Source organism: Propithecus coquereli, unplaced genomic scaffold (genome assembly GCF_000956105.1).
Source record: "Propithecus coquereli isolate 6110/MARCELLA unplaced genomic scaffold, Pcoq_1.0 Scaffold134, whole genome shotgun sequence".
Taxonomy (NCBI): domain Eukaryota; kingdom Metazoa; phylum Chordata; class Mammalia; order Primates; family Indriidae; genus Propithecus; species Propithecus coquereli.
Genome location: NW_012137636.1, coordinates 3,483,405 through 3,506,756, shown reverse-complemented (window position 1 = coordinate 3,506,756; position 23,352 = coordinate 3,483,405). Strand labels below are relative to the sequence as shown.

The following is a 23,352-nucleotide window of genomic DNA, read 5'->3' as shown; positions in this document are numbered from 1 at the left end:
CCTCTGGATTTGATCCTGAGGGTTACAAAGCAGAGACATAGCTGGACTCTTGGTAGAAATGAGGCTCCAAGTTACCTGGAAATTTTTCACCTTGAGCATCCTTTCAGAGATATTTCATTTAGTTACACTATAAACATGCCCCTCTTATGAGAGATATTAACTTCTTACATCCCAATTTCCTTTTCTGCTAAATATGCAAATAGTACTATACTCAAGATAATTAAAGGGTGTGAGTAGATTTATTAAAAGAGAGAATGGGAAGGAGAAAGAGGAGATGCAGGGCCGGATCCTAGTGAAGTGGCAGGAGAGGGGGAGCCCTCTGATGGTGTCAGCCCTGACAATGACAAATGCTCCTAGACAGCACATGAGCTCCCTGAAACCAGAACCATTCTGTCATCTCTCAGTAACTCGCACTGATAAAAGACAAATGAACTTTTGCTTCTAATTATTCTGGAACGTCAATTGTGGCAGAGAAAATTAGTTTAGCTTTAAAAGTTAATTACAAATAAATGTACCATGCAAATGTCAAGAAGGACTGATCCTGAAATATGGCGTTTCCAAGAAGCCAAGTGAATGAGTAATCAAGAAAGAGCTGGAAAAATTCTCACCCATCATGGCTAGCAATGCAAATTCCAGCACCAAGTAACAAGATCTGCTTCCTGCACGGAGAGTCAGTTATTTTCCTCCCCACCTCAACTCTCATCCCTATCTTGTTTCGATTCCCAGGTTTCTAAATGGCACGAAAAGTAATTCTTTCCATTCTGTGCATTCCTTCATCGCTACGAAGCCACATACCTCCTCTCACTTCTATCTTTAGGTCGTGCTGCTCTATGCCTCTACCTATGTCCTGGTCTCCCTCAGCATAGACAGATACCATGCCATTGTCTACCCCATGAAGTTCCTACAAGGAGGTGAGCCGGCCGTGGGCAAGGGTGGGATTGTTTTTACTGTTTCATTAATATTTTACTCCTAGTAATAATTCTCTTCCTCCCCCTTTCTTCTCTTCCTCCTTTCCTCTGTTCTCTTTCTTCACCTCCTTCCCCACTAATGGGTGTGATTGTCCAAAAAGGTGTAGAACAGAAAGCTTGCAGGGGCAGGGCGTGATAGCTCATGCTTATAATCCCAGCATTCTGGGAGGCCAAAGCAGGAGGATTGTTTGAGGCCAGGAGTTCAAGACCAGCCTGAGCAAAATAGAGAAACTCCTGTCTCTACAAAAAAAAAAATTAAAAAAAAAAATAGCTAGGGGTAGTCTGAAGCCTTAGCTACTAGGGAGGCTGAGACAGGGGGATCGCTTGAGCTGGGGAGTTTGGGGCTGCAGTGAGCTATGATCATGCCACTGAACTCCAGCCTGGGTGATAGAGCAAGACTCTATCAAAAGGAAAGGCAGAGAATGAGAGAGAGAGAGAGAGAGAGACCCAGTCATGAGCGCCTAGGAGAATACTGACTGATCATTCCTACAGATGGCTTAGAATCCTTAAGGAAGGAGAATATCTGGATCCACTTTGCTGAAACCGCAAAGCCCGTGATACCGCCAAGTGATGCCTCAGTGATTCAGGAGAAATGTTAAGAGCACTTCCTGAACAGACTACATAAATGGCCAGAGCAGGAGAAGACATAGACAACCGATAGGGATTGTTATGAAGCACAACACGGGGTTAATCACAGCATGTCTCCCTTCCTACCACCCACCCCATCCCAGACAGGAGGTCTCTGCTCCCAAGGAGGGATCTTAGTAGGAATGCTGGATTTCAAGAGACAGAGTGGGGTCCTGGAAATCATTGTGCCCTAGAAGCATGATTTGTTCCTACTCGCAAGACTAGCGGCCATTGCTCCACCCACAGGTGGAGCACACTCTCCTCCCTGCACCCTGAAAGTAAATAAAAAGCCAGTGTTTAGGGACCTCTACTACCATTCCTCAAGCCACCGTGAAATCTGATAAAATAAAGAACCTAACAGGCAATCTTGGCTACAAAGATGAGATGCAATCAAATGTCATAAGAAATGTGACAAAATCCAAACTGGAAAACAGATTATACCTTCGAAATATCGCTCCACAGAATTTGCACCTAAAAAAGCAAATTTAATAGAGGAAGCAAAAATTTAGCATAAATATAATTAATGTCATCAATGACCTGCAAGAAGGTGGGGAGATACAGTAATATTTACTATTGACAGGGGTATAAATTGGAACAGATATTTTGAATGGCAAGTCAACGTCTCATTAAAATATAACATGTGCAGCCTTTTGACACGATTTCTTGGTATCTACTCTGGAGAAACATTCACATATGTACAGGTATACATATGTGTTGTATATTGTAGTATTGCTTAGAATAGCAGGAATTTAATGCTAACCTGGATGTCTCTCAGTGGAGGAATGGCTAACTATCCCGTAGTAGAAGTGTCAGTAGTTCAGGTTTATTGATTGCATACTAGGTACCATTCATGATTCTAAGGTCTTTACATAATTTAGTTACTTTAATCTTCATTACAGCTCTGTGAGGTATATTCTGTTATTATCTGCATTTTACACTTTAAGCAGCTGCTATTCAGAGAGTTAAAATAATTTGCCCAAATTCACACAGCTAGTAAGTACAGGGGCAGGATTTGAACCCAGACAGTCTGGGTCTAGCTTGGGTGCTTTTACCTACTATATATTCTGCCTCTCAATGCAGAGGTGGTAGAGCCATGGGCAGTAATACGCATCCACAAGAACATATCCACATCACATGTTGAGTGGGATAAAACAACAAAAATCCATGCAGTATGATAACAGTAATATAATGTCAAAAACTGAAAACAATTCAAGATACCATGTACAGAGAGAGAGAAGAGCACAAGGAAAGAACATGAAAGAGAGCTCTAGGAATAATTGACAACTGTCTGCAAGGACATACACCAACTTGACATTAGTCCTCACATCTGGGGATGGGAGTTGGACTAGCTACTAGGAATGACCACAGGAATTTATTAATATATGCAAAATGGCAATTTTTATACAAAAAACATATCAATGTGTTGTGTACAATGAAAATTAATTTATTATAGTCATGCAAAATAAATAAGTTCTGGAAATGTGCTGTACAACATAGTGCATATGATTAACAATACTGTGTTGTATGCTTAAAAATTTGCTAAGATGGTAGATCTTATGTTAACTGCTCTTACCACAAAAGTAAAAAACATGTAAAACAAGACAAAACAAAGGGGACAGGAGGAAGCTTTGGGAGGTGATGGGCAAGTTTATGGCATTGACTGTGATGATGGTTTTATGGGTGTATACCTATGTCCAAAGGCATCAAGTCATATATGTAAATTTCTGCAACTTTTTGTAGGCCTATCATACCTCAGCAAAGTGGTTTAGAAATTATTTTTTAAGTAGAATTTACACCTGTTTCTTGGGATTTTTCTCAGTTATGTGGTTTGTCTGTTTTGAGAAGGTGTGAGACTTGCACCAAGTTTTCTGGGCACTGTCAAGCCCTGGTTGTTAAGGTCGCGGAGGAGGCAGGGAACGGGATGGGGCAGGGAAATGGGGGAGACATTCCATGAGTAAGTATGCCAAGTTGCAATACACTTATTCATCCATCTATTTGTTTATGCCAGGCAGGCTCAGAAAGGATCGAATGTGGTGGAGAAAAAGACACCTGCACCAGAGTATTTTAAGGTGAAGAAATCAAAGTGAAGGGAAAATAAGTCTAAGAATTGCACGAGGGGAGTCCCAGGACACTTACCAGAGGTGGAGGCTTATGACCTGTAGTTAAGTGGGTAACATGGTCAGTTACATGTTTCACCACATTCATTAGGCAAAAAATCAACTGTTCACAGAAAATATGACCAATTTTGGAAGACACTCTGTAATATTATGAACATTGTCCTAAATTACAGGAAAGGCAGCAATGAATATTACAGTTCTCTTTCAAAGATGTAAAACAAATTATTCCTCACTACAAAATTAATAGAGGCTCAATGTAGGGCACTTAGAAAATAATCATCTTCAATAGCTTCTGGGAAAGATGAAAGTTTGGAAACAGATATTAGCCATTTCCCTCTGCCCAGTCCCAACTAATGTCATTGAAGAAGTGTAAAAAACAAGGAAGACCTGTAGCTCAAACGGGAGCCAAGGAAAGAAGCCATCCACGTACCAGAAACTTCAAGGAATTCCCAGCACGCAAGTGAGCAGATTAAACACAGAAGCCAAGTGTCAATTTATAACTCAGCCCCTGGGAAAGCTACACGGCCTTGTAGAGATTGAAAAGATCCTCACAGTTTATCGGGTGAGGGCAGCGGGTGAGGACAGGGGCATGACCTACACCGGAGTCATTTTGGTGCTCAGCTCATTGGAGTTTAAGAGCATCTGTGAGGGGCAGGGTTGGGGTTTATGCTGCTTACGGAGAGAAGGCACAAGAAAGAGATTTCGCCCAGAATGGCAGGGCTCGCCGTGGAGAGTCTTGGAGCAGGAAGAGGCCCAAGGGAGTCACATGAGTTGGACAGGTACATGGCAATGGCAGCTAAGCAAGGGCAGGGGAGAAAAAGGAAAGGCCAAAGTTTATTTTTTACTGCTTTTCACTAAAGTGGTAGTTGCCTTAGGCAACAACTCCAGAGAAGTTGACAATTTTAAGGCTCTTTAGGAAAAATAAATATGAGAAGAATTAGGAAAATACTGATAAGAGGAAAATGTAGTGTCAGATACTAAAACATAAGACTTTGACAATGAGAACAATATGATATTGGAACCAGAATAACATATATAAGCCATGTAAAATTTCTATCAGTCGGGAAAAAAATGAATTAGTCAATGTATGGTGTTGGAATATCTGATTAGTCATTTAAAAAATATTAGATCACCACATGTCATAGTTAATTACAAAGTAAATTCCAGTTGGATTGAAAAAGTGAACATTTTAAATATAAAAAGTTTAAAAAAACATTTGGGTTACACTTTCATAATCTTGGTGAGGGAGGGGCCTTTCTAGAAATCACACCAAAGGCAGAAATAATCCGGGAAATACAGCTTTTACTACATCAAAAATTTTGAATTATTTATACAAATAATGAACATTCATGGACAAACTTAAAAAGCAAAATTACAAATGGAAAAGTATTTGTATATAACAGGCAAAGAGCAATATCCTTCTTATAAGGAAATCTGGAAAAGAAATAAGAACATATCAACGGAGAAAATGGGCAAAGGAAGTGTACAAACTGTTAAGAATCAAAGAAATACAAATGAATAGAAGATATACGGAAATGCTCATTTCGACTACTAAAGAATTGCAAGATTAAACATTTGAATCTGAAATTTTACCAACCAGACAATAAAATTAAAAGGAAGAATCCTCTCAGTGTTGGGAAAGTGTAAAGAAATAGGTACTTCTAGACACTAACAGTGAGAGCTGTAAATTGTAGACACTTTATATCAGCCAAAAACTTACAAATCTGTTTCCGAGAGTTCATTCTAACTCTCGGAAACAGATTTGAAATAACAAGAGCTGGGCAAAGAGATACATAGAAATTATTTATAATAAAAATTTTTAGAAACAACCTAAATTTATAATGATATGCCACTGATAAAACTGAAGTTTAGTGTAACTGCGGGAAAAAATGTTATCAGTACTTTTCAAATTGCACTTCACACACTGGCCCCCAGGGGGCTCATTTGTTGGACTGTTCTAGGGTGGGTCTGGGCCGTGCTGGCTGTCACCCAGCTTCCACCTGAGCTCCCCCAGCTTTCTGCATGTTTCTGGGCTCAAGATAAAATTATATTTGAGGAATGGGTCTTACTACCTGAAAAAAGTCTTGATGCCACTGTACAGATGCAGATTTCTTAACATTTTTTTCAAAGAAAAATATGAGGTTACAAGGCAGCATATATATTACGATCTTGTTTTTGAATGTGCAATCTATATATTATATAAAAATGCATTATAAAAATTTAAACTGGCTGCTTCTGAGTGATGGCATTATGGATTCTTTTCTTCTTGCTTATTTTTATTTGCTAGCATTTCCGTAACCATCATGTGTAACTTATATGATTTTTTTTTAAAGATTATGTGTTGCATGGAAAGGAGGAAGGCTGAGGTAGAGAAGTACAGAATTGGACAAGAACAGATGGGAGAGGGAGTCTGGCTTTCTGTGGGTGAGAGACATAGGAGACAGCCCAACTAGCACTCAGACCTGCATTTCATCTCTTTCATCCTGGATCCTTCAGTCCTGAGCAGCTGGTCACTCCGCATGGCAGTGGGCCAGCTGGAAGGCCAGCAGTCTTCCTGCTGTGGTGGCCACGTAAGAGCCTAAGACAGTGGGGCTTTCCCTAGACATCCCAGCACCAGTATGAGAAAAACAACTCCAAGCTTGTACCCTGCTGGGACTTGGAGGAAACATTTTCAAGTACCTTGGTAGAGTTCATTCTAAAGCATAATTTTCTATTCTTTTAATCCAATTGCTTCCATGTCCATCCCTCTTAAAAGTGAATGCACTGATAAGCCATTGAGTAGAACCTGGATGGAGCCCAGGAGTCACAAGTTTCCCTTTAAAGTCCAGGCCCCGGGACCTAAAGAAGGAGATGACATTCGAATTCTAACCGTGAAAGACAGCACAAAGGCAGTTACTAATGTCGCCAAGTCCACAGAAACACATCGGGCTTCACAACCCTGCGATCAAGAAGCAAAGCCCTCCAGCCACGTTACCTGCTCTCGTAATCCCATCCCGCTTCTTTCCTGATCCAAACTCTCACTGCTCCCCTCCACCCCACAGCTTTTTTCATCCCTTCAGGAACCAACTCCTCTGGGCCACCAACCTCTTCAAGGGAGGTTCCCTCCACCTCTCGCCTCCTGAGATGCCCGATGCCCCTAAGATCTCTCACGACGTTGCTCCTCAGCCTTCCTTCTTGGATACCTCATGTCCTGGTGATGGTGGATGCATTTTCCTACCTTTCTGGACCATGTCTGGACCATGTCTCCTCCATTGTTGTATATGTGTGCCCACTCTGCTCCCTTGGTGCGCATGCTGTCAGTCTAGACCACCTTCTCCAAGGCCTCCCCTGTGTCTGTGTACCTATGGACACGGCCTGCATCCAGTGATGATGTTGACACTATTCTCAACCTCTCTCTTACCCGTCATGCTGTCCTCATCCTGGGTGACTTTGATGTCTGTGTAGACAAACCATCCAACAACATGATCCCTCAGATTCTTGCTCTCCTTAAGTCTAGTGAGAGGGGCTGCAAAAGATGACTCATGGAACTTGACGTGGTCCCTGTATTTGGGGGCACTGTGGACCAATGACTAGCTCACACCTGGGAAAGCTAAAGAGAGGCTGGCTGATGCCCTGTGGTCCTAGCCCAGGGGGCTGATGTAGAACCTGCTTTGAGAAGTTTGCGTGGGACTGTGTTAAAAAAAGATTCTGCCCTGGACATTTCTGCCAAAGAAGCCTCAGGAGAAAGAAGGTGGAGGTGACCAGGAAGGAATGGAATGGCACTGCCCAAGTCAAGAAAGTGGTAATCCAGAGACCCCACAGGAGAGTTTCCAAAGAACCCAGGAAAGTTCTTCAGAAGACCAAGAATCAGCTTTAGACAGCAGCCAGGCACAGAGAGCACAAAGCCATCTTATGACAGTATCAGTGAAGGAAGAACTCTCCTGTCCCCTGTCTTCTCCTTGTCCCCTGCACCCCAAGTCCAGAGAGGCCCCAAAGTGGTCAGCAACCTGGGGACGGGGTAGGAAGACCAGATAAAAATAGAGAACAGGAGGGCTGATCTCCCTTCCTGGACTCCAGGTTCTTACCTGAAGCAGGCACACCTGGGGAGAAACGATTTAACTTGAAATCATCTTGGGAATTTTGAGTTTTGATTGTTATCTAGCATTTTACCAATTTTTATGTTAATTACTAAATTGGTGCAATGCTTACCACTTAAAGTGACTGTCGGACTTTTAAATCACCTATGAGTTATCACTGCCATCAAGGGGCTGGCCTGAGTTTTCAAACCAGAGCAGGAGAACCACCATCCCCATTGGATGACTGGACATGTGTAAAGGGACAAGGAAAAGACCTAGTCAACTTGTTACAATTCTATCCCAAGATTTCTGCTTGTGCAGTGGGCCAGTAACGACTTTTTCCTAAATGCGTCTAATGTCTCTTTCCAGTGTGTATAACTTAGCAAGAAGAGTATTCTAGATATTATTCTCTCAAATATTTAGGATTCAAAATTTTAATAGTATCCCTAATTTCTTCTAGAATTTTTCTTAGTTCTTATAGCTCCTTGACCACAGCCTACACACCATTCTAGGAAATCACCTGACTCGACATTCCAGCCCCACCCAAAGATACACATCTGCTTTCCAATTGGAAAATTGAGGAGCCAGTGTAGTGTCCTGTCTCTGAAAGGAGGAGGCCCCCAGCACCAGATCTGTACAGATAGCGTGGCTAGACAAGGGATCAGGATGAAGAGCTTCAACACCAGCTTAACAGAAAGGATCACTCCATAACAGCTGGTGTTTTTTAAAAGTACTTTCACATACATTAATTGTCTCTCTCAGGTCCAGCCCCATGACCTGCTGAGGTGACCAGAGTAGGTATTTTTGATCCCATTTTAAAGGAGAAAAGCTGAAGCTGAGACTAAGTGGTTTAGCCAAGGTCAGAATAGCACAGCTGAAAGAGCCTAAATCCAGTAAGTAGAGTCCTACCAGGCTTCAGGGCTTGGCCAAAATAAGCCCTACTCTCCAGAACCAAGTTCAGTGTTCTTTCTCTGCCCCACAATTCCACCCATGTTCCTACAAAGAAAAGATGCCTCCTTCCCGTTTGGCAAATAGCTCTCCAAGACTGTCCCAGTGGTTCACAGTGCTGGGTACAATGAAAGGATGCCAGATGGACCCAAAGTGGTATCCCTGCCTTGTACCCAGAGAGATGGGCCACATGGTGGTGGATACAACTCAGCATTTGCACAGCAACTTATCAAATGCATCTGGTACAAACTGAGCTCCCTAACACTGTAGGAATGGATGCATCAACATCTCCAGTCAGGTGGGCATATCAGGGAAGAGGAAGTGGAGTAGAAATTGGGGAGCCCCAACTTTACGCCAGGCAGTGTGCTGGCTTCTGTTCAAGCTTCTTTTTATCATCTTTATATCATCCCTATACGTTACATCAGCCCCATATGCAGGTACCGACATCCCTATTTACACACGAGGAATCTGGGCTCTGGAAGGCTCTGAGAGGTCCAGGGAGGCTCTCCCACTGTGATCATTCTCTACACTAGACTCCACTGTGCTCCCAAAAGATGTTTCCACATACCCAGGCATCCCTTTCTTTTCTCTGAGCAGAAAAGCAAGCCAAAGTGCTCATCATGATTGCCTGGATCCTGGCTTTCCTGTTCTCCATTCCCACTCTGATCATATTTGGGAAAAGGACACTCTCCAATGGCGAAGTGCAGTGCTGGGCCCTGTGGCCTGATGACTCCTACTGGATCCCGTACATGACCATCGTGGCATTCCTGGTGTACTTCATCCCTCTGACAATCATCAGGTAAGAGGCCACAGGCCACAGGAAAGACCCATGCGGGGCTTTCCTGCTTAGCCAGTGGCTGCTCTCCTCCCCTACAGGTCACTCATTGTTCCTAGTGCCCTTGGGGGAACTCGCCAGGCCACAAGATTTTAGCTAAAGCTACAATGAGCTAAGCCCAACTCCTTCCAAATAGAGTAAGGAGGAGGGAACTAACACGTACTGAGTATGTGCTATAGGGGCAGCATCATGCTAAGGTAGCTAACAGTTATCCCATTAGCCTCAGTACAGCCCTGTGAAATAAATACTGTTGTCCCCATTTTATGAATAACGAAGTGCAAACTTGGAGAGGTTAAGTAATTTACCCAACATCACTTACGATTGAAATCCAGGTTGGTCTGATTTCATACCCTGTTCTTTCTCCTATACCATTCAGCCTTTCAAATACAAGGCAAAATACCAGTTTCGGGGATCTTATAAATGAAGAGATAGACATACTTGAAACAAACTTACCAGAAAATTCAGTATTCACTAATATGCTAGACTGTGCGTACAGTAGAGTCAGGTAATGGCAAGGATCACTTCCTGGAAGCTACCATGGGAGAAGGGAAGGATTCATGTAGGATAAGAAAAGGTGAGGAGGAAGCAAGTTTTGTGATGACCAGAGGTTGGAGTGAGTGTGGGGGCAGGGAGTGGATAGGTCAGCAGTGCCAATGGGACGGAAGCTGGCAGTGAGCTGCTTCCAGTGGCGAGGGGAGGCTCACTTATAAAGGGCCTTGGCAGCCAAGCCACAGGATGTCCCCTGGGTCCTGCAGCCAGTGGTGAGGCACAGATGGTCTTTCAGCAGAGATGAACAGGGCCACCTGGGCAAGGCAGGTCTCACTTGGCCATGTGGCAGGGTTGCCCTCTGGGACAGGGGCTCTGTGTGTGTGCGTGGGGTGGGAGACTGTGGGGAGAGACCTGACATGTTGAGTGTGTCCCTGGGCCACGCTGATCCTGCGTGTTTTGAGTGCTCTCAAGCCTGCCGTGGTGTGGCATATGTCATGGGCAAAGGAAGTTCAGCTGTTGGTTTTTTATTATATAAATAGTGCTGTGATAAAAAATCCTTGTACTTCAAATTGCACATGAATCTCTCTCTGATTATTTCCTCATAACTTATTCTGATGGAATTGCTAGAACAAAGATGAGGCTCATTTTAAGAATTTTGATGCATATTCACAACCTGCCCTCTGGAAAAGGTAAATTCTAGCTAACACCACACAAGGGCTCTTTTTTCCTCCCCCATCCAATGAAAGGTAGTATCATTTCTTTATTAAATCTTTCCCAACCTGAGAGGTTAAAAAAAAAAGCATCTCTTTGTTTTAATGAGCATTTCTCTGATGATTAAGCTGGTTGAGTGTTTTTCTAGTGCTGTCTGACATTACGGGAGTCACCTTTTCTGCTCATTGCCCATCTATAGTCTCATAAAATACTAAAGCTGGGAGAAATGTTACCCATCATGTGGTCCAACCTCTGAATCTTTCACAAGAGTAGACTTAGGGCTCAAAGAAGCTCCATGACTTCCTCCCCTTCAGAGGCTGAGCTGGGCGGGAACGCAGTGACCCCAATAGCCAGACCAGCAGCCAGTCATCTCTGCCGGATGGACGAATTAACACCTACATTTTATTCCAATTTACTTCCCTCCTCTACACCAAGTGAAGCTTGGAGGGAAGCTTGAGGGAGAAGAAGGTTATTTAGGCAACCGATCAAAGGTAAGTCACAGCAGCGTTGGAAGGGGGACAAGGCAGAGGAGAAGGAAGCGGCTCCGGCCATCCCAGGCAACGGAGGGGTCGGTCTCAGTGGCAGCGCCTCATGGCGTCCCTCCCGATTCATTTCCCAGCAGCTCAAGAATCGGCTCCAGTCAAAGCCGCGCTCCGCAGAGCAGAGCCACACGGTTTAGGACGGCCTGTGTCTGAAACTCCGCCATTCATTCAGGCTGCTGTTTCCACCAGGACTTCTCCGCAAATTTGCCTACGGGCTAACGTGTGCGTGCTTTTTTAGTGTCCATGAAAAGGCAAAACCTCATGTGTTTGCTGATGAAAGAAATGATTTCAACAGCAGATTTCGCTCAGCTCTCATCGAACTCGGGCCCCTGCGAGGCCCGCTCCTTGCTCCTTGCTTCTGGCTGTGGCGGAACCCCCGAAACTCAGCTGCAACCTCTGTTGTCTTGAGCTGCTGGGAAGTGTTTCCAGCAGGGCGAGACTGGGCTCAACCTTTCCCTTCTCTCTTCCGTGGGCAGGGAGCGCGGCTCCTGCTAATGAAGAAAGAACTTCTCTGGGGGGCAGACCACCGCCCAGCTCCTGCAGCAGCAGCTCCCTTCCCAAACCAAGGCCAGGCCCTGGGGAATTTCGTGAGGAACTTGTTTTCCAATTAGTTCCTGGTTGCATTGCTACAGTATCATCTCCCTCAGAGCTAAGATTTAGCTCTTTTCCTTCCCTCCTTCCTTCCTCCTTCCCAGCCTCCCTCTCTTCCTTCCTCTCTTTCTCATACTCTAGCCACCGGGCTTGATTCTATGGCATGTGCGCCTTTGGGATAAGGTTAAAGTCCTCACGCCAAGCTTAGGTAGACAAAGGAAACAGCTCAAAGAAGATGTTCGCTCGCTTTGTGCACCGCGCCTCATTGTTTCTCATGCATGCTATACACATGTGTATATATTTACCAAAAAATAAACCCATATCCTTGCTTTTATTTGCATTTCCTTCATTACAAATGAGGTCAAATACATTTTGTATGTGTGTAATTGTTTTTTAAATACTTATACTTTTTTACCCATTTTTTTTGTTTGAATGTTTTTATTTTCTCTGTTCTCTGTCTTCAGAGATAGTCTTTGTACAATAGCCTTTTTCTTTTTTTATATGTTGCAAATATTTCCCTAATTTGCCATTCCCTAAATTACCCATTGAAGATGATTTTATTTTATTTTCACTCACTAGTGATTGACATAATTAAGAAAAGGAGAAAAAGCACAAATAACCAAAAATTAGTGACTCTTCTACCATGAATACTACACTGTTTTACTTATCTCAGCTTTGCATGCATTAATATCTGCTAGGACAAGATAGCTTGTCTTTTTTAAAGACTCCTTGGCTACTCCAAGGGGAGCCACTGTCACCCCCTGTTTGCACCGATAGCCTCAGCCACGTAACAAACCATTCGTTGTTTCCAGAACACCTACGCTCCTCTCACCCCTGTGCCCTGGGCACATCATTCTTCCTGCCTGAACACTCCTCCAAGCTCACCCTGCCTTGCGTCTGGCAAATTAGTTCACATCTTTTGTGTCTCATTTCTAATACCAGCTCCACAGTGGAGCTGTCCTTGCCAAGCCTGGGCCAAGTGACACCTCAAGGCTTCACTCCCTAACCACTAACATCACTTTGTCCATGTTGTCATCAAGACTTTGTGGTAGTGTAATCGCCTGCTTGTGTGGCTGTATCTCATGAGTGCAGGGACTCCAAGTGCCAATCCAACACTCAGTAGACACCTGGTAAATGTTAGAGTGAGTGAACAATACAGGCCTGGCTGATAAACTGCACCAATCACACAATAGATAAGTCATGTCCCTCTGTCTCTGTCTCTGTCTCTCTCTCTCTCTCTCTTTCTTTCTCTCTCTCTCTTATTACACACGCACACACGTGCACACATGCCCTTAATATATAAATGCCTGGCTATGTAGCGTCTAGATCAATTTTTGGCATATGGTAGCTCCTCCCTAAATATATGTGAGAGGAAAGAAAAAAGAGAGAAAGGAAAGAAGGGGGCAGGAAGAAAGGCAGGGAGGGAAGGAAGGAGAGAGGAAGGAGTTGTACCGTCTGTGGCAAGCTCGCATGAAAGCTGTGCATGAATAAAGACGTAGTTGTTCCGTCATCAACTAAATCAGGCTCCCAGGACTTGAAACCATAGTGACTGACAGCAAAGGCAATACATTGTTTTTCTGGGGCAAAACAACTCCTGTTGTTTCAAAATTCAGTTGATGTAACTGTCTAATTGTGGCTGAGGAGGTTATTAGCCTTGGTATAATTGCTTTACTTTAGCTGTGCTTATTTTCTTGCTGCCTAATTGATTTCTCATCCTCTTATCATTTTTATCTCTGTAACATGAAGGTAGAGGCAGAAAAGATCCATGGCCGACAACTGCAAAAGAATGAGTGGAAAAAAACACATTAGTCATGGAGCACTGATTTGTGATATGTGAGGAAAATCCATTTATTTTGCTTGGGAAATGGAGATCACACTGTAGGAAAGCCCCAGGCTGGATGCGTGCAGCCCTGGGGACAGGGTGCGCAACCCTGGGGATGGGGTGCACAGCCATGTTGGGTCTAAGGGCCCCAGGGGCCTGGCCAGCTCTGTCCATGGGCATGAGGTCCAAGGCTGCGAAGGATGACAAGGGCCTGATTCAACTCATCACATCAGGAAAGGAAGTGACATCCTATATATTGTTACCTGGGAGGTGGCAAGAGGTATGTCTTCAGAAAAAACCTTTCTCACTACATTGCTAAGTTCTGGTAGATGTTTGTGGTTGAATTTCCAACATGCATTCCACTTCCTCTCTTAAACACTCAAGGCAGCCCCTCCCCATGGCATGCGAGTAGCTCAGGAGGGGCCATGTGATCCTGTTCTGGCCAGTAAGATATGAAGGAGTGTCTTAGGAAGAGATCTTGAAAAAGGTTTCTCTGTTCTCAAAAAAGAAGTCCAGGAAAGAATGTCTTCTCTTTTTCTGGACATTGCTTTGCCTGGAAGTGCTATAGCCTGAGTTAGGAAGATACCTACTCTGAAAAGAAAAGAAGGAGGGATTGAAGGAAGCCCAGATATTTAAAGTTTAGTCTTGGCCCTGCCCTACCTTTGAAGTTGCAGTTATGGGAGATAAGAACTATTCTAACTGCTTAAGCCAATTTGGGCTGGGAGTTTTCTGTAACTTGCTACCAAAAGCATCCTGACTGATACCCACCATGCACACTTGCGGCTTCCAGAAATAGTGAATTCATTTGAGGTACTGAAGGCTTTAGAGTCCATAACTACCCTGTTTAAATCCCTGGTCCATGTCACAGCCAGAGCCAGCATTTTTGCAAAGAATTACTAAGCATGCAAAAGAGTATGAAACGAAAATTTAAAATCTTCCTTCCTCTCCTCCCCTTGTCCCACTGCTCAGAAATAGCACTGTAAAATTCTCTTGAATGCTCTTCCAGGACTGTTCACACTTTATATACCAGCATGTACATGCGTAATTTTTCTTTTTTATACACAAATGAAAACAAATTATTAATATTGAACAGTGCCTGATCTTTGAATAACAAAAAAAAGTGGGTCAATCATTTCTCCTTCCTGCTTAAAGCCCCTAAGTGAGTTTTCATTGTTCCAGGATCAAGTGCAAAGCCTCTAACCCAGCCCACAAGGCCATGCATGATCTAGTTCCTGCCTTGCTCCTCCGTGTCCTCATCTTAGGCCATAGAGGCCACCTGGCTCTTCAGGCTTCAGCCACTCTGAGTCCTTCAAATGTGCCACACTCTCTCCTGCCCCAGAGGCTTTGCACATGCTGTTCCCTCTGCCTGAATGATCACCTCCCTCTGCATTTAGAAAACCTATTTACCCTTCGGATCTCGACTGAAACTTCACCTCCTCTGGAAAGGCTTCCTGACTTCCAGAACAAGCCGTGGCCCCTGTTATATACCCTTGTACCACTTGTATTGCGTCTTTATAGCACTTCGCTCCTTTGCACTCACATGTTACTTGCATCCTAATTTTATTATTGTCTTTCCCTAAATAAAATGTGAGCTTCTGAAGGGCTGGGACCTTGTCTGTTTGGCCTACCATAGTAATCACAATGGTTCACTCAGATCCTGGGACAATGTTAATGCTTCAATAAATATTATGAAATTAATTAATTAATGAAGGGGCGAGACACTTTAGGCCAGGAATTATGTTTAAGGCCCTCGCTAGGAGAAGAAAAAAAGGGGCATTGTCAAGTAAAGGTCCAGTTCCCCCACTTCTCCCTGTGCTTGGCCACTTGGCCAAGCACAGCATCTTATGGGCAAGGGGGGCTGCTGAGGGCGGGGGCGGTGGTTAAGCCAGGAAATGGTGCTCTGTCCTGGAGCTCATGCACTGGAGACGGCAGCAGACTGGGAGTGTTAGAAGATTATGACAATAATTAGGCAAGACGCTATAAGGGGTGCTTGTATTGGCAGCAGAATGACTAAAATTGGAATGATGCAGAGATTAGCATGGCCCTTGCACAAGGATGATACACAAATTCATTAAACATTCCAGTCTTTTTGTGTTTGATGGGGACAGTCTCAGCTGGGGAAGATGGAAAAGTTCTGGAGACAGACGGTGGTGAAGGTTGCGTAACAATGTAGATGCACTTAATGTTACAGAACTGTACGCTTAAAAATGATTAATATGGTAAATTTCATGTATATTTCACCACACTAAAAGGAGTCATCAAAATGAAAAAAGAAAGATTGCAAGGGTCTGAACTCATGCTGAAGAGCCTGGATGGAGAGGAAGTTACAGATTATGGAATCATTTTGAAGGGACAACCCACAGAACTCACTGATTAATTAGATGAAGGAAAGAAGAAAGAAGGAGACAAATAGTAATGCTGGGGTCTCTCTGATCCACGGCTGCTACACTCTAAAAAGTAGCCTGGTTTGGGCAATGAATGCTAGGGGCACCCGGGTCGTTAGGTGCTTGGCAAGCTAAGAGAAGAGCTGGGACTGGCTTTTCACTCATCTGATTGGTCCTAAGTAAAAAAAAAGAGGGTGTGACATGGGCCCAAATCTCTAAAACAAAAGACCTCTCTTAACTTTTCAATTGTGTATATGGTGGATGGTCAATAAATATTTCAATTATCGATCAATTAAATACTGAGGTTGCAATTGTCATCATACGTTTCTTGGTGGATGCAACCTTACCTTGTATACCATTTCATTTTTCTGGGAAAGAATTTTCCATGTTCTAGAAAATATTCAACTTAGGGTTGAACTCACTAATAACTTTTTTCTCATTTTTTCTTTACTGCAGGCATACACATTTCAAAAAAGTCCCTGGGCAGTTCTATGAGAAAGAATGGAAATGCTCCAAAAAGGCCCCGAGCTTTCCTGGAGCGCTCAGAGGGGTTCGCTGAGAGAATGGGAAAAGGCAGTGAGAAGCAGAGCTTTAGCACCGTCATTAATTAAGTTATATTCTAAAGATCATTAAAAACAGTTAGTGCTTTGTCAGCTACTGCAAAGTGGAGCTCTCATTTTTTTTTTTAACTAATGATTCTCAAGAGGGAAGTTTGCGCAGTTTAAAATAAAGCACTGCTTTATCCCAAAAGCTTTTATTCAAGGTGCTTGTATTCGAAATGTCAAGTAATGTTTAAGAAGAGTATAAATTTTTATATTTATCAAAGAGGACATAGGGTACAAACTTTGCTGATGCTTTTGGATCATTAACACTTTGTTAGGCACAGATTATATCATTCAAGAATTGATGTGATATACTGTGAAAACTGAGCAAAAAAGAGGGGAAAGGATATAACATTTTTTAAGTCTCCACTAATTTTTTAAGCACTGTGCTTGGCACTTTAAGTATTGTCACAAAACTTTGAGAGATTTATATTGTTGACTCCATTTTACAAAATTTCAGCCGAAGCTCAGCGTACCTATTGCTACACAACAAATTATCGTGAACTTAGTGACTTGAAACAACACACATTCATTATCTCACAATTTCTGTAGGTCAAGAGTCCAGACATGGCTTCACTGGGTCCTCTGGTTGGGCGAGGCAGCCTTGAGATGCTACCCAGGGTTAGGGTGACATCAGAGGCTGGACTGGGAAAGAATCTTTTCCAATCTCCCTCAGGTTCTTGGCAGAATTAATTTCCTTGTGGCTGTAGCATTCGGATTGGTGGCAGCTTGCTTCTTCAAAGCCAGCAGTGAAGAGCGAGGCTAGCAAGACAGGCTCTACATTCTATGTAATCACACACGTCCCATCACCTTTGCCACACTGCATTGATTAGAAGCAAGTCACTGGCTCTGCCCACACTCAAGGGGAGAGAATCACACACAGGCTCGAAAACCAGAGGCAAGGATCACAGACGCCACTTTAGAGACTGTCTAAAGTCAAGGCGTTACAGCAAGCAAGTAGTAGAAGAGACCTAGGTCTTTCTGACTACAAAGACTGTGTTTGGATTCTAATCATGGCTCTGCCTCTAACCATCTGGGTTACATTGAGGAAATTGCTTAACTTCACCAGGTTCTAGCCTTTTTTTTTCACTTGAGACAGAAGTTGCTCCAACCAGCTGATCTGCAGGGTGGTTTTCAGTTTTTGTTGGCTATAATTCTACAGTCCACAAGTATGGGGGCAGGCGTGGTTAAGGGATCCCTCCCTCCACCCCTCACACTCAGGCAAGTGGGAGTGGTCCTCTCTGTCCTCACAGTAGGGATCCACCGGCTATTTTAATATTCCCTTTGGTCCTTTCTGCAGCGTCATCTATGGCATTGTGATCCGAACTATTTGGATTAAAAGCAAAGCCCATGAGACAGTGATTTCCAACTGCTCAGGTAAGTCTCTGATCTGCATTGCAAACTTGTGGCTAATTTTGTTCCTGCAGGGGTTTTCCTCTAGCAAATGTGAGCTGGGCTTCCTGGATATATGAGCCTGCAGGATTCTATCAGAACCCAGCCTGCAGACCAGACCCACTAACATCTGTCCCAGGCAGGCTCTCTCTTCCCTACATGACCTCCGTGGGAACTGGGAGAAGGAAGGGGGGACTTTGGGAGAGCCAGCAGAGAGTCCCTTGAAGCAGCCTTGGAGCCAGGATCTGAACAGAGAGACTGAGGAGGATATCACACTTTCAGCAAACACAAGGATAGGCTTTCGTATTTGGCTTGAACTTACAGATTGGTCAAACTGCCATATGTCCATAGAACAACCCTGGACTCTAAGCCAGTCAAGGCACAGTCCCTACTTTCCCTGCTGCCCCAACACATCAGTTCAAAACAGACTGAGCCTGCAACTGCCTGCTACAACCCTCCTCCAAATTCCTTTTCAGTACCTGGAGTGCTGCTGCCCTGCTTCCCAGGCAAACCTGCAGGAGGTGACTGGGGTCGACCTGGAGAAAACACAGCAAACCAAAGTGTTGGAAAGGAGAGGAAAGGGCTTCTAACTTTCTGTTTATTATAGCAAGATAGCTCTGCAGGAGACTGGCTCTGCTCAAAGTACATGCCCCTCCCATTCCTTTTGCACTTGCACAACACACGCACACAACAAAGGTTCACATACACCGAAATATACACAAATGCACACACCTCCACGCACCCATTCTCTCCTTTCTTTTATTTGACCTAGAAATTGCTCTTTTCCTTCCCCTTCCCTGAGCATTTCAAACAAACAGCAAACACACACACGTACTCACAAACATATACATACACCCACTTCCACTCATACAGGACAACAAGCTATAACACACATGTCTGGAATAAAAAGAGCTACTTTCTGTTCCAGATGTGCTACTACAAGCTGTGCTACCTTGCATAGCCATGTAACCTCTCTGGGCTCCAAGAGATTAAAATAAGAGGATAGACTAGATCCTCTCTAAGTCCTCCTCTTTTCAGACTTTGAGCTAATACCTTTATTGGACCGAGACTGAGCTTGTTTTCTCCCTCTGGAAGCCAAAAGGATTCTCACATATTATTGGCCACTGATAATCTGTGTCTATTTCCCCAGGAGAATGAGTAGAAATGTGTAAGTCTTGGTGTCTCCAACTGAATTCAGTTCAATTCTACTGTGCTCTCCTGTGTGTTAGGAGTAAGAGAGGGAGAGAGAAAGGGAAAGGAAAGAAAATATAAGAATCATTGTTTATAATCAGGAGAAATTAAAAAAGATCTGAATGCCCTTCAATGAGGGACTGAGTATAATAATTATATAGCCATGCAATTAAATACTACAGCTGTAAAAATTATTATGTTGAGTATATTTCTACTTATAGAACAATGTCTACACTGTATTAGGTTAAGAAAATGAAAGTATGGTATCACTTTTCTAAATATGTGCATATATAATATATAGCAGAATATATGTGCATGTATAGGGAGATGATAGCTAGCTAGACAGACAGATGGAAAGTGTCAGGAAGGACAAATACTAAATGTCATTGTGATTACCTCTGAGTGATAAAATTTTAGGTCATTTTTATTTTCTTTTTTTCCCATTTAACCATATATTAACATTTTCTGTAATTACATAAATTGTATAACACGAAACAATGGCCCAGTGACCCTTTAGCCTGGATAAACAGCAAATATTATTCTAGCTGTATATATGTGAGATATCAATTTTTTTAATCATCAACCCAGCCCCTACAAAGAAGTACATTTTTGATGCACATCTCTGTGTATACTTCATGCTTAGACCCTCTAAGGCCCCATACTGGGACTGGTAATATATGTATTTATTGACACTATGAATCTCTAAACTTCTACAAGTTTAAAACTTGCATGCTCAGTGAATGGGTAATTGCCAAGATGAGATATATTCTGATACACAGGTAGGACTAGGTGCCACAAGCAATGAGGAGGCACCAGAGGCTGATATAAGAGATGCGATAGATGTCTCTGCCTGCCTTCAGTTCTCTCCTTGCTGAGCCTCCCATGATGCCTGAAACTCACATCAATGAGCCAGTCCTGTTTCATTTAGATATTATCCCTAGGAGAGCCCAAGAGGAGTACATTTGTTGCCTGGAGTGAATAGCATACCTTATACAAGTATAACCTGATTGTGTGGGTGTCACTTAGCAGAGTGCATGAACCTGGTTTGATGGTAGACAGGTCAAGTGTGGTGGGACCAGAGGGTTTAGGAAGGTCCAGAGCTTTGGTTGGAGGGGAGCAGAGGGGATAGGCAGTGTCTTAGTCTGCTCAGGCTACCATAATAAAATACTATCGACTGGATGGCTTAAAAAAAAGAAATTTATTTTTTCAGTTCTGAAGGCTGAGAGATCCAAAATCAAGGTGGCAGCTAGTCCATTTCCCGATGAGGCTTTCTTCTTGGCTTGCAGACAGATGCCTTCTCTCTGCGTCCTCACATAGCAGGAAGAGAGAGCCCAAGCTCTGAAGTTTCTTTTCATAAGGCCACTAGTCACATCACGAAGACTCTACCCTATGACCTCATCTAACCCTAATACACCCCAAAGGTCTCAACTCCAAATATCATCATATTAGGGCCAAGGGCTTCGAAACATGAATTCTGGGGAGACACAAACACAAACATTTGGTTCATAACAGGCAGAGAGGTGGGAGAGAAAGACTGCAGAAAGCAAAGACCAACAGAGTAAGAACAGAGGAAGGCTGCTTATTCAGAGCTTGCTGTAACAAGAGAGTCAGCTACTATCACTTGCCTTTTGGCAGACAGAGGAGTGGGAAGGCTTTACGGTGGACAAAAATGCAAGGCTCCAAGTGTGCCCTGGCTGGGGCCTTTGGTGTGGGGAAGCTGTTGGTGGACTAACTAGGTGCAGGGCACTTCCTATCAGAAGGAAGAACATTTAGAAAAAGAGGTAGTAAATGACTGAAAGAAGAGTTCAAAATTAAAAAAAAAATTATTAAAAACTCAAACACAGGGTCTTTAGTGCGGCTTTCCCTCCATGGCACTCCCTCCAGTGTTCTGTCTTCAGAGAGCTATTCCACTCTCATCTCCTGAAGTTTTTGTTTTGATATATTTGACATCTAAAAGCTGAGTCATGACTGGTAGGTTCAGGGCCCAATTTTGTCGGGGCAGGTGAAGCATTCCTGTACATTCAGATTCAAATCAGACTAGTTTAAACTCCTGTCCTGTGATTTCTACCAGTTCCAGGAGGCTGACATGTTCCTCTCTGCCCCTCTGAGCTCTCGCCCTCACTTCCTACAGCTCTCTGTTCCCTCCACTTCCAGCCCAAGGAGCCCTGAGCCCACCACATTTTCCTTGCGTTCACCACTCCCAAGAGCGCATAGAGCAGATGCCACTGGAGGTTTGGGTGACAGAAGGTTTCCACACTGCCAGCTACCCACCACCGTTTCTCAGCAGGCCTCTCCTCGTTGTTACTGAGCTCCTGTCTCTCTCCAGAGTCCCCTATGTCCCTGCACTCTTGGGCTGCCCCAACCTCCAGTCTCTGAAATGGCACAAAGCCATTTAGAGATTTGTTTCCCACTGATAGACAGAATGTCATTACCCCTCCCCAAAGGTGGGACTGGCTACAGTCAGTGTTTATTGTTTAATACAGTTTTATATTCCCATTACACTTATTTTGTAGTTGTCTATACATTTTATTACCATCAGTGACCTTCTGGAATGAGGGCAGCTGGTATTCTCAAAAGTTCATATACTCTTTATATCTTATTCATAAGTGGAGCTCACTTGATTTCCCATCTGTCACTACAGCCAAGCCGCTCTGGAGTTGGCAGGTAAGTAGGATCTCCAGCTGTGTCAGCAGGCCAGGATTATTGCTCATCAACAAGGGGACATTAGCCATGATTAGTGTGAACAGAAGCTCACTTTGTAAACACTGGCTGAAAAATTCAAGCCATTCTTGGTGTAAGAACCACTCTTCTTGCTGACAAATATGTCTGTTTTCTCCCACTCCAAGGCTGACAGAAAGACAAAGAACCGTTTCGAAAATGATTTAAAGACTTTCCCACAAACAAGCGTGCAGGGTGAGAGGTAGAGGAAATGAGGTTTCCAATCTCATATGTTATCTTTCATAAATGAGCATGCTGTTCATGCCCCCGGGTATCTGCTCATACAAAATAGAACATTTACTGCGAGGGGGCTGGAGATTGGGGAGTGTACCCATGGAATATGCAAAGTGTAACATATCTAGATATAACTGTGCCCAGCCAGTGTGCTTGGCAGATGTGATCCATGATATGTCCAAATTGCATGTTTTAAATTAAATGAGGCAGAATGGAATGGAGAAAGATGCTGTGGATTAGGAACTGGGTTGGGTCCTATTCACTTTGTAGCTTAATGAATGTAAGAGAAGCACATTGATTGCTCTCAGTACCAACTTCTTCATCAGTAACAGTGGACAGAATGGTTTCTCTACCGATAACTACATTTTTAAAAAGACGTGCAAGAAAAACATAAAGATACAAATAAAAGATTATGACATGTTCGTGAATAATAAGATTCAATGTTATAAAGACAGGGTTGACTCTCCCCAGCTGATCTCCAAGTTAATAAAATTCCAGACAAAATTGAATTGAAACATTTTATTGAGTTTGACCAGCCGATTTAAAAATATACATGGAAAATTCAAGAGCCAAGAATAGCCAAGACATTCCTGGAGAAGAAGAACAAGGTAGAGGAGTTTGCTGTACCAAACATTGAGATTTATTGTTATAAAGCCGTAATGATTAAGAGAGTGTGGTATTGGCACAATACAATAGAGAAACAGAAAAGAAAATAGGTCCTAAACAGATCTACAGTTACATGAGAACTTGATAGATGTCAGAAGACATAGGGGAAGAAATAAAATTGGCTCTTTACCTCAATCCATAGGAAAAAGCAATTTCCAGGGGAACTAGAGACTTAAATGTGAAAAATAAGACTTTTTAAATCCTTTTAAAACATGTAGGATAATATCTTTATGATATTGGGGTAAAGATGGATTATTTCTTTTGGGATTTTTCCCCAACGTATTAAGGGGGTACAATGTTTTTGTTACACGTATACACTGTATAATGCTGAAGTCAGGGCTTTCAGTGTGTCCATCACCAGGAAACTGTTCATTATACCTGATAGGTAAGTTTTTATCCCACACCTCCCCTCCCACCCTCCCCCCTTCCTGGTGTCCAATGTCCTTTGTGCCTGTGTGTG

General features: G+C 43.2%; 1 protein-coding gene across 2 annotated transcripts in view; it reads left to right on the top strand.

Annotated features, from left to right (window-relative positions):
- Positions 1-23,352, top strand: part of NPSR1 (neuropeptide S receptor 1) — a 169,929-nt gene that overhangs the window by 132,793 nt on the left and 13,784 nt on the right. The window contains exons 4-6 of one of the 2 annotated variants that reach the window (XM_012638769.1): positions 818-911; positions 9,313-9,514; positions 17,992-18,068. In XM_012638769.1, coding sequence (XP_012494223.1) covers positions 818-911; positions 9,313-9,514; positions 17,992-18,068 — 373 coding nt within the window. The remainder of the gene's footprint in view (positions 1-817; positions 912-9,312; positions 9,515-17,991; positions 18,069-23,352) is intronic. The other variant, XM_012638770.1, reaches the window with a different exon arrangement.